This window comes from Carassius gibelio, chromosome B21 (assembly GCF_023724105.1).
Source record: "Carassius gibelio isolate Cgi1373 ecotype wild population from Czech Republic chromosome B21, carGib1.2-hapl.c, whole genome shotgun sequence".
NCBI classification, from domain to species: domain Eukaryota; kingdom Metazoa; phylum Chordata; class Actinopteri; order Cypriniformes; family Cyprinidae; genus Carassius; species Carassius gibelio.
Genome location: NC_068416.1, coordinates 26,132,555 through 26,145,036, shown reverse-complemented (window position 1 = coordinate 26,145,036; position 12,482 = coordinate 26,132,555). Strand labels below are relative to the sequence as shown.

Sequence of the window (12,482 nt, the reverse complement as noted above, 5' to 3'; positions counted from 1 at the left end):
TAAAAAGTCGTTAGTTAATGCTGAGATTAACATTACGATTAATAAATGCTGTAGACGTTTGTTCATGTTTTTTTTTTTTACCCTGTTAACTAAACTTACTAAACTTAGTGATAACGCTTTACTTAAAGCCTTTATATATAATGCATTATGAAAGTAATTGTAAAGCATTAATTGTGCCTTGTAATGCACATTTTAATGCATTGTATGATGAAGTATAATGCATTAAAACACATGAAAACAAACCTTTATATGTAATGCATGTTAACTAACAATTATTTATGAAAATATATCATGCTTCACAACTTTCTTTACTAATTATTTTATAATGCATTATACATTAAGCCTTTCAGTAGAGTGTCGTTTTGATAATGGTCTAAAATTATTCATAAAGCAGTAAATCTTATTCTTTTTTAGAAGTTGTGTAATAGTCATTATATTTTTATCTAAAAATAACAAAAAATCAATAGCATGACATCATTTAAATAGATCAAAAGTGTGTGTGTGTGTGTATTTTGGGTGAAAACACTGATTTCATATTTTTTGCATCATGTTTTGACTCATTCATATGCATCTCTATAGTGTGTGTGTGTGTGTGTGTGTGTGTGTGTGCATCTGCGATGGCTCAGATATTGTAGACGTGTCTAGTTACTGCAGAACAAAAGGCCTCCAGCGGGCCAGACACTGAGCGCTCGCTCCCCTGAGCTACGTGCGGCCCGACAGGAGCGGAGAGACCCCGGCAGATCTGACACACAACAATGAGGAGGTCAGACACCCCTCCCTTTCCTGTGATTGTCAGTCACACACAGCTCCTACCTGCTCGCTCTGTCGTAACGCGGGAATGAAGAGGTCAGTGAGGGAATCTTGGATGCGGATTCATCTGTTGGGAGTTGAGGAATTTGTGGGCGGATGCTTGTTGGCCGATTCAAGTGACTGTATGACGTGTCTTGTTACGAAACCCCACCGCTTTAGAGATAAAATACATCTATTTTAAAGTGCATGTGAGAGAGATATATAGTGTCTTATTAGGGCATCACTAGCACTGCTACTCATAGTGAGAGGTTGTGCTTCAGTCATGTGTCTTGTTGTTTATTTACTGAGCATAGCAACTCCCAAAATAATAGAAGTGTTTTAGAAATCTGGGTAACACTTTATAATAACTGCACACTATTAATCATTAATTAAGCATTAGTAAACAGGTAATTCATAATTTATAAAGCATTAATAGACAGTAATAATCAGTTTATAAATACAGATATAAATGCTTTATTCTTGATTTAAAAGCATATCTATAATGTGTAATTTCATACTTTATTCATGATCAATTTATCATTTCTCAATGAAGTACAGCATTATTTACAAACCAGTTATTTAGGAGTTGCCAGTGATTCATAAGATCACAAGAAATGTAGTAAATTCAGGTAGTTATAAAGCATTTAGTAGTGTTCAGTTAACTATTTATGTGAGCTCATCTAAAGTGAGGACTAGTTATGCCTTGTAAAGCATTTATAAAGGATATTTAAAGGCTCAGTTATCTTCTAAACAAAAAACGGAAACAAACACCACACAGTGACACAGAACATAGAAATATTAACAGCTTTTAAATTTCTTTGTAAAAGCTTTACAAGGCATAAATAGTCCTCACTTTAGATGAGCTCACAAAAATAGTTAACTAACAACTACATGAATTAACCCTGAATTACAGTAGAAATACATGTTAATAAACCATTTATTAACACTATAAGTAACTATTACTATATTTCTGAATAAAAGATGTATGAATGCACATTTAAATAGTTTATTAATCATTTACTTACAATTTCTAAGTGATCTTATGAACCACTGACAACTCCTTAATAACTGGTGTCTAAATAATGCTATACTTAATTTAGAAATGATAAATTGATCAAAAATTAAAACAATTAATAAATACATTATAGATATACCTTTGAATCAGGTATAAATCATTTATATCTGTATTTATAAACTGCTTATAAATGTCTATTAATGATTTATAAATGATGAATTAACTGTTTCCTAATGCTTAACTAATGATTAATAGCATGCAGTTATTATAAAGTGTTACCGAAATCTGTGTAGAATTGCTATGATCCGGGAATCTGAAAATGCAGTGATGTAGTTTTGTTTGCTAGTTGAGGAGTGTGTTTGAGTGTGAGATCATGCGCTGACTCTTTACCTAATTGGGCCTGAGAGAGCCATGATGTCTATCCCATCATAAACGCTCAGACTCGATCCCGCGTCACCCGGCAACCAGACCAACACACTCTCTGCATACGTGTCCAAAGGAACGTAAAGCTCAGGCTGCTGTAAACAACACACGGGTCACTGCTGAACACACTTCATACACCGAGAGACAGTCTTCATCTCAGGAGCTAAAGAATCCACACTGAAATTACACAAGAATAGCCTTGGATTCTGCAGCAGCCTTTGTTTCAGTGGTCAGTCATTTTTCTCCAGGTGTCCAGAACCTGGAAACATAAGGGAATGTTAAAACTCTGTTTCCCAGACCTGTGATAGTCATGGGAATTGAAGGGGTCATATGATGCGATTTCAAGTTTTTATTTTTCTTTGGAGTGTTACAAGCTGTTCATGCATTTATAAGATCCGTGACGTTGAAAAGACGAAGTCTCAAACCCAAAAATATTTTTTTTTAAAGTTAAGACTCGTCCACGGCATCTTATAACATTTAATTTAAACACGCCCCCACATGTCTACATCACTGTGTTGGAAGATTTGCATAACACCGCCCAAATATTTACGCAAATAAAGAAGGGGTATCATTTATTCTCGCTGTAGAATTGTTGACAACACCGCAATGTTGTGGAGATGCTGTGTGTTTCCAAATATTGTAACATTTCTGTTACACGCTTGAGGTATTCGGCCAATCAAAACCACTGGATAGCTGACCAATCAGACCACACCTTTTTTTTTAGCTTTGTAAACTTCGATGTGTTTCAGAAAAGCGGGGCACAGAGGAACAACAATAATGTACGGGATGCGGAAATAATGTAGAGTATGTTTTTGAACCCCTTAAACACACAAACTACGCAAAATAATGTTATTTTTTGCATTGTCATATGACCCCTTTAATCATTTTCCTAGTCATGCTCATCGCAAAACTAGAAATTGCAGTTTGTGAGTGTAACAACTATAAAATGATTCTTCCCGATGCTTATCCAGTAACTGTGTTAGTATTTATATAACTGTACTATTATAGTATTTATTATTAATTGTCTTTGCTACTAACGGAAATATACTAAGTTTAGGGTTTTTATCTGATACTTATATGTTATGTGAATTCATCTGTATTTCAATTAACAAAAACTATATCTTATTATATCTTATTAGTTTAAGTTAACCAGTTATCGTGAACGGCTGAAAAAAAGTCATGGAAATTCATTGGTCTAAAGGTGTGGGAACCCTGATTCTCAGTCCCTCTTTCTCTTTGGAAATCTTTAGTGTGTGTGTGTGTGTGTGTGTGTGTGTGTGTGTGTGTGTGTGTGTGCAGTTGCTTCGATTGGAAGGCGTCCAGTCTCATGGTCGCATGCCAAGTGTTGGCTCTTTGACTGATGGTTCATTGTCTTCCTCATTCCACCCGCTAGCAGCGCAGGAATTCCTGTGTCACTTTCCCTCTTGGAATTCCGCCTCATCATCCGGAATGTCGTGACACAGACTCATGAACAGGAAAAGGGTCACGTTAATACCAGAGGTGATGGCTTCAGTCATCCTGCAATAGTCAGGCTAACAAAGAGCTTTCTCTGTCCGGTGGACGCTAAGTTTAGAAGCACAGATCTCACACGGGACGCTCTGGCTTTGTTCAAACAGCCTGAAAATATCTGATTTTTTTTCTTTGTTGTTTTTTTTTTTTTTGGTGTATCCGCATTGCATGTTGTCTGAAAAGCAAAATAAAAGCATGAAATTTGTTTCTGTTTTACCAAATCACAGTTGTTCATCCAACCTTCAGAAATCATCTGGATATTTCAGCTAAACACAGAAACATGATTAAATATGTAAAACACTTTTTTCAAGGAATTATTGGGAAGCAGCCTTTTGAATTATTTATAGATGTTTCCAGCTTATTTCCATGATAAATATAATTTATATATAAACAGACATACACAAACAATTATGTTGAGAAAAAAAAGACATTTATATATTATACGTTTTTATCTTATTTTTAAATGATTACATTAAACCTTAATATAAAGTTAAACCTTAATTTAAATTCTTTAATCATTTATACATATATATATATATATATATATATATATATATATATGTATAGAGAGAGAGAGAGAGAAATTATTGCTATATATTAATTATATAATATAATTAAATACTAAGTGGGCTTAAGAAACCCACTTTTCTAGAAATGATCTGAAATCAGCGGTTTGAATTCTTTCCAGATGTCTGGGTTTTAAAGCCGATGGAGTGTCTTACTGAAGACCTGTAGTCTCTCTGGCTAACCTTTCTGAAATGAGTTCTGCTCGTACTGTTTAAATCAGTCTCTCTGTCACGGTTCGTCAGTGTCCTGTGACGGGAGACGTCCTCGCTCACTTCAGGTTAATGCCCGCTTTCATGATCCACGGCGTCTGAATCCCATAACTCTCTAATATCATCTAGTGCAGGGAAAGTTGATGTTGTTTCGGGTGGTTTTATTGGCCCGAGTGAATGTTGAGCTCAGATTCTGTGGGTAGATCTTGTTAGCGGTGATGGTTGTGATGATTTCAGGACTGATGTCAAGTGTAATCCTACCTCCTTGACAAATCTAAACTCTCTTGCACCCTTAAACAACTTCCCCTGGATAGAAGATAGAGGGCCCTATTTTAACGATCTAAACGCAAAGTGTAAAGGGCACGGCACAGGTGCACTCAGGGCATGTCCAAATCCACTTTTTGCCCGGGTGCATGGTCTAAACAGGTTGTCTCTTAATGAGTAATGGGTGTTTTTTGGGCGTAACGTGCAATAAACCAATCAGAGACTCATCTTCCTTTCCCTTTAAGAGCCAGTTGCACTCGTGCCATGACGGATTTGCTATTACGCAGATACGCACGGCACGAATTTGGCAAGTGCTAGAACAGAACGTGTCTCAGAGATGAAATGGAGCTGCTCGTGTGCAAGCAAATATATTATGATACATGTGATGACTATCCATTATGACATGCAGGCATATATATATATATATATATATATATATATATATATATATATATATATCCTTTAAGTGTTTTTTATTTGACATGTTTGTGTGCTGCTGTGCGTCCCTATGTTTAATAAGCAGAATGTACGCTCTTGAATGTACAAAGAAAAAACATTGCGCCATAGACCATTTGTTAATTAAACGACGTGGCGTTGGATGGGAAAATGCAGAAAGTCAAGTAAAACACACCTTTTACGTGTCTTTTTTCTCACATCACATTTAAAAACAGTACCCCTGGGCAAAATAAACATGTCTTTATTTTTTGTCTTTTTAAAACCCTTTTTAGCAATCGAACAAATTTGGCTATAAATATATAATTACTTTGTATCAAAATACACATTTATAATATAAATTATGTGAATAAAAACTATGGACATATAAATAAATATATAGATAATACATATACAAAGGACACACACATATTATGCAAAAAAACTTTGATTTTCGATATGATATATATATATATATATAGAGAGAGAGAGAGAGAGAGAGAGAGAGAGAGAGAGAGAGAGAGAGAGAGGAAAATGTTAAATTATTTCAATATTTATAAAAAAAAAATTATTCTCAATTTATTGTTTAAATACAAATGTTCTTAATGTTGTTATTAATGTTATTTCTTTATTAAAGTTTTTATTAGATGTTATATTTTTGAGTATTTTTATATGATTTTAGTAAGTATGATTTATCATTACATCATAAATCATATTATACATTATACACCTTGTCTAACTATAGTTACAAAATGCAATTAAATTGTGTTATGATGTGCATTATTGTAGCTTGTCTGTCATGTTTGCTTTACATAATCATACTCAATCTTTGTACAATTTCTACAAATGCTCTCTGTTATACCTGTAATTCCCCATTTAAAATATTAAATGTTTTTTTATTTTATTTTATATCACACACCATAGAAAGATGTTGTTATATAGTCGATGTGAAATCCTGGATGCGGGTTTTTATCTGATATGTGGAGAGACATTTGCTTGACCCCGTTCTCACCGTTACTTCATCATTACCTCACCCCTGTATCTCTGTGCAGACCAATCAGGTCTGAGTGGGAGGAGTCATCATTCCCTACTCTGTGAACATGGATTCTGTTATGACCTTTGACCTCTGGAATGTGGCGGTATGCATAAGTTTCCTGCCGCGGGCGACTCCCCCGCCTTCCGGCCCTCCGCAGTCACGCATGCAATAGTCCTACAGCCCGGGGTCAAAGGTCATGCTCAGCGGGGACGAGCCGAGTGCAGATGTGTATCTATGTGTCACTGACTTTGATCCGCACAGGACATACACGCTTACTCGCATTGTTTCACTTTTAATAAAAACAATCAGCCCTTATTTCAAATAAACCGTGGGTCTCCTCCCTGCAGATTATTCATCACATTCCTTACGTCTCCAAAAAAAAAACCTGATTTCCTTGTAATAGTTTACTTTTTTTGCACAGCAATCAGAATTGAGGACTTTAATCATGGCAAACGAAAACTGGTGCCTCGCTTTCCTCGGTTTCACGCTTGTGCAAATATTGACATATTTAGGCGCTTTGAAGTCTGAATGTGTTTGGTGTGGTTGCGATTATCATCTGGAGAACATTAAAGCAGAGACGTCCAACTTGTGACATCCTGCAGGATTGCAACAGTAGCTCCACACACACACACACACACAGAAGATGAATGGACACTTGAGGCCTCGCCTCTCTCACAAGGAAGTTCCTCATGAAGTTTAGAAACTCGTAGACTTGATGGATTCTGATGGGACCAAACCCAAAATTACAGTTTTATCCTCGCAAGTCTTTCCGTTGTCTTTATGGCTGCTTTCACACCATCAGATGGATGCATTTTAGTTTTCCACAGACATCTGGCACACATCAGATCCTTTTCTTGCATGTAAACAGCAAATTGCTTATAAGATGAGACTTTTTGGCATCTGTGTATGCATACGGACATGTGACCCTTATCTAGTTGTCCTCTGAAAGCAGGGGTTTTGGCACGAGAAACGATTGCAGGAATAATGTAAGGACTTAATTTTGGCCATCTGTATTTGATTGGATTGTAATCATCACAATACTGTATTGCAAATATATATTAATGCATTTGAATGAGTAAATTATTAAAATATCACTTAATATGAATGAGTATATTATAATATATATTAATAATAATATTTTGTGCAAAGTTTCCAAAGTGTTTTTCTATCTGTTGTCTGTAATTTTGTCAGTTTGAAAGTTTTAAAGAGAGTTTCTGGAAAAATGTGCATTATTTCTGGCTATTGTGACGTTTTTCGAATGCAGGAGAATTTAGAAATGTCAAGTTGTTTTTATGCAATGTCCTTTTCCCCTAATAATTTATTCTAGGTAAAAGAGAAAAACAGAGAGCAGAACATTCTTCAGACATTCACTGCTTGTTTCTGCAGAAGACACGGAGTCTCATACAGTTTTCTAACATCTCCGTTTTCTTTTTTATTTCTCACTTTAGTCTGAGCCAGTCGAGTGTGTGTATCCCTGCCAGATGTTTGACGTGGTGTTTTATCATCATGAATACATCCTGCGGTTGTGTTTTCTTAAGTTTCGGTTGTTTTTGTCATTTCTTGTAATAAATGTGATGGCTGGCGACTCTCAGTGTCCGGCTCTGGCAGGCTGTCTGTGTGGGGGGCGGGGTTAAGCTTTAGAAGCCCTCATTACCACGCCGGCGAGGAAAAGCAGCCAATTACACTAATCTCCCGCCACATCTGTGTCCAATCAGAGACAGCCAATCAGCATACAGTGGTTTTGGCTTCAGAGCCTCAGTAGGGTTAGAAAGAGAAACCCTGAGGACCGTGTGTGTGTGTGTCTGTGTGTGTGTGTGTGTGTGTGTGTGTAGATGCTGCCACCGCAGCTCAGAGCTCAAGAATGTTCCATTATGCTGTGAAATGGAAGGGTGTCAGAGTTTAGGGTTTTATTACCCATCATGCACCAGTACTTGTTTCCCAGATCCTGTCGATAAACCTTGGCGTTTTAACCTCCTGTAGTATCCAAGAGAGACTGAAAAGTTTTATCTGTAGTTTGTGGCGTGTTTGAAACACATGCACAAAAACACACAGATACATTCACATCTTCATGATTTACTTTCACGTGAAACAGTATAATGAATGATGAAAGTTGGGATTTGATTTGAACCATCTGCATTTGATTGAATTTGTAATCATTGCTTAATTGTTAAGTAAGTTTGACAATATTATCAAAAATGTCCAGTGATCAAATTTCTGTAATGCAAAATATTGATACAACGCTACAAATACAACAAAAATGCATGCATAATGAAAACTAACTCAAAGATCTAAGACTTTTTCTCTCAGTTATTGTTGACAAATCTGTCTAAATAATCATGCTGTCTAATCAGATCTTGATATGTCACACCTGTGAGGTGAATGATTATCTCTACAAAAGGAGAAGTGCTCACTAACATGGATTTAGACAGATTTGTGAACAATATTTGAGAATAATAAACCTTTTGTGTACAGTGAAAAAGTCTTAGATCTTTTTCAGCTCTTGAAAAATGGGGGCAAAAACAAAAGTGTTGTGTTTATCATTTTCTTCAGTGTATATACATTTTTATATATATTAATATATACTTTCTGTAAATTATATTAACATTTGTATAATAGCTAACATTAAAATGTAATTATATTAATATAATAATTGATACAAAAAGATATGAAGAATATTATTAATTAATATTAAAATCATACAGACACATTTTTTTAAGCATGTGTGTGTATACTGTATATTTTTTAAATATTACATCCTGGTTGTATTTGTTTTCCAAAATAAAAAATTTTTTTGTAGAAGTTTTTTTTGCATTTTTTTTTATTGAATTATATACTGTTATGCAAATCACCATTGAAAATAATGAGAATTAAAACAAAACATTACAGTAATGAGAGTATCTGAGGAAGTGCGCGATCATTATCATGAAAAAAAGTTTGAAAAATATTCTGTAATGAAAAATATTAATACAAAACAGTTACTTTTTTACAAATACAAAAAAGATGCATGCATACTTTCAGAAACAAAATCTAGTTTTATAAAATACATTTTTTGTTGTTGCTGCACAACATTTGTATACATTTTTTTTATTTATTTATTTATATAAAACATTTATGGAAATCACCATTGAAAAAATCCATCTGCATAATTATCATGAAAATAAAATAATAAACATCTTGAAATAATACACTAACAAATGTTTTAAACATTGCATAATTTCTGCAAAATGTAATATTTATGTTCTGGTACTTTTATGAGGTTCACGCTTGTATACAAACTGTCCAGACTTTTTGTTTTGGCGTTTCTCGTGATATTTTCTCTTTCTTTCTGCAGGTTTTTCCTCCTCTGCCTAATGAAGCTGAGATCGCACACACGAAAAAACTGTTTCGTCGCCGCAGGAATGACCGCCGGTGAGTCTGTGTTACTGTTACTCTCCTCTAGTTGTTTAGCGCAAACATTGCACACAGAACGCTGACGTTAGACTCGTAAAGCAGAGAAAACAGCAGCTCACACTTTCCACACGTGTCAGACGGTTAATGCGATGTGTAAAACGTAATACTCTGTCTCTGCAAGTTCTTTACTCAGGATCTTCTCTTTTAATCCATTAAAGCACTTCCACTCTTTTTCTTTTACGTTTTGACTTCGACCTCATCGGAGAAGTTGTTGTAATTTGCAGTTGCTAAGAAACAGCAAAAAATCTAATATTTTGGTCTAAACTTGTGCGAAAGAAAAGGATTGAGAAAGAAAGCAACAGCTTTGTGTTATTCATGGTTTTGTTGATGTGAAGAAAGGCTCTGATGTCCTTGTGTGTGACTTCACTGGACGCTTCTCATGAGTGTTTTGTGATGCCGCCGGATTCGAGGATGTCTCGATTTCTGTAGAATTAAGGCAGTTCTGAATGCGAAAGATGGTCAAACACAGTATTAGGATGCTGTTCCCAATAGTGTGTATAAATATTAAAATGAATAAATATTAATATACAAATCTGGTGAAAGTAATGTAAATATAGTAGCATATCAATTATTGTTTTTCAAAAAAAGTGAGTTATTTACTGTAAGATAAGGTTAAAAAGTACATTTTATGATGATTATTGATCTTAAATTTGAATATATTTGTTGTACCCCATTGATAAGTAGCTTAGAAACCACTCTAAACACCCTAGCATAGCAACCATATAGCAATGCAATAATACCTCTCAGAATGCCTTAGCAATTGCATAACAACACCCACAGCATCCCAGCATTGTGTTTGTGAGTTTTGCACTAGCAAACAGCACAAATAGCATACTGTGTCATTTTTAACATCTTACTTGGCTTTCAGACCACAGAATATGAGAATATGTCTGCTTTGACTGCAAAAGTTGGATGTAAGAGAAAAAAACAATCTAGGGAATCATTTCTCTCTGTCTGTGTGTGTGTGTGTGTGTGTGTGTGTGTGTGCATCACTACATACTATTCTCTTCCCACATCTCTCTCTCTCTCCCACTCCTCCAACAGAAGGCTTCTCAGCCTGTTATTGCTGCTGTTGGCCACCCACAATGCTTTGCTCCTGCCAGAGAGGACTCTGCGGTCGTGTTGTTTGTTGGCATCGCTTCTCTCAGTCTCTCTCTGTAGATTAGTTTGCACAATCTAAATCGAAACATCTTGGCAGTCACTTATGAACTGCTCGCTGACAGGAAAGCCTTCACTGATCAGATTCTGAAGATCACGTGACACTGAAGTCTGGAGTAATATGTTTACATAGGAAACAGTTATTTTATATTGTAATAATAATTCACATTTTGACTGTTTTCACAGTAATTTTGATTTAAATAAATGCAGCCTTTGTGAACAGAAGACACTTCTTTCAAAACCGTTATATATTATAAATCAAACTAACCACAAACTTTTTGCTTCTCGGGTCTGTGTAGGCTTTTTTGGCATGCTTCAGTAGTTCAGAGCCTTTAAAGAAGCTCAATATCAGGTGAATTCACAGCTGATGACTCAAATCTACGTTCTGATGGACTGAAATAAACCCACAGCGTTCATCCTTTGGATGAGGAGAGATGAGGACCTTCACAGTTGAAGAGAGAGGGACGATATGGGCACGAAAAGCATCAAGAGTTTTTCTTTGAGGATCCTTGGCATAGCACATGCTGCTCACAGAAAGTGTTTCATTATTGTTTCATATTTTGAAGAAACTTTCATCACCGAAACCATCATGTCTTTTCGTATTTTTTGCAACATATCTTTGGTTTTCACAGCTTTACGTAGATGCCCTTAAACTCTGTTGCTTCATTTAAAAAAAAAAAAAATTTTTTTTTATTTTATTTTGTCCCTAGTAGGTTTCATAATAGTCCTAATCATATATTCCTGCATTTTCCCACCTTTCCTCTCCACAACCATCCTATCGTTTCTTATTTACTGCGATGTTTCATTGGTTTTTGCAGCGTAATGTATTTTGTAGTCACCCTTAAATCCTGTAGCTCCTGTAAACTTTTTAAACTTTTTTTGTATTATTTTTTGTATTATTTATTAGCATTTTTGTTTTGTTTTTATTTTGCAGCATTTATTTTGTTTTGTAGCATTATGTAGATACCCTTAACTATGTATTATTATTAATTTATTTTGTTTTAGCTCCAATAGATTTCAGTAGATCTTTTTTAATAAATTAGCTCTCAGTAGATTTTTTTTAATAATTGTCCCAATCATTCACTCCTGCATTTTTGTGTTAGTTGAATCCGTTCCATCTCCTCCTTTTTTATCTTGTTCTTCCTGCTTTATTTAGTTCTCTCGTATCTTCTTGTTTTCCATCCCTGCTTGTTTCCACCCTCGCATCCACATTGTTCACGTGTCGTCTCCCTGTGGTACCCGTAGTCGATTCGATCCGCCCCAGGACCAGCTGACGGTGCTGCTTTCAGCCGAGGGGAAGAGGCAAGTGTCCAGGTCAGTGTCTCAAAACGGGTCCAGTTCCTGAATCCTGTCCGCTTACTCTTGTTCTTCCACTTACAAGCTTTGCTCAGGAAAACTGGACTTCTGAACTACTTATGGGATCCGAACCGTTCTTGGGATTCAAACTAACCACCTTCTGACTGGATCTGTGACCTTGAGGTCCTGTTTGCTTTATTCTACTTGCACAACATAAATCCTCTGTACAGTACTTTCTCATCCTCTTCTGCCTCTTGTCAGTTGAGTCATCATTAATCTGCAAACTATCTCCGTACAGTAAGTCCAGTACGGAAATCTAAATCCAAAGGCATTA

General features: G+C 35.6%; 1 protein-coding gene across 4 annotated transcripts in view; it reads left to right on the top strand.

Annotated features, from left to right (window-relative positions):
* The window catches only part of LOC127986412 (CBP80/20-dependent translation initiation factor-like), an 80,046-nt gene that overhangs the window by 21,617 nt on the left and 45,947 nt on the right, over nucleotides 1-12,482 (top strand). For 2 of the 4 annotated variants that reach the window (XM_052588654.1, XM_052588653.1), the window contains exons 8-9: nucleotides 9,576-9,652; nucleotides 12,098-12,166. In XM_052588654.1, coding sequence (XP_052444614.1) covers nucleotides 9,576-9,652; nucleotides 12,098-12,166 — 146 coding nt within the window. The remainder of the gene's footprint in view (nucleotides 1-9,575; nucleotides 9,653-12,097; nucleotides 12,167-12,482) is intronic. The other 2 variants (XM_052588656.1, XM_052588655.1) reach the window with 1 other exon arrangement.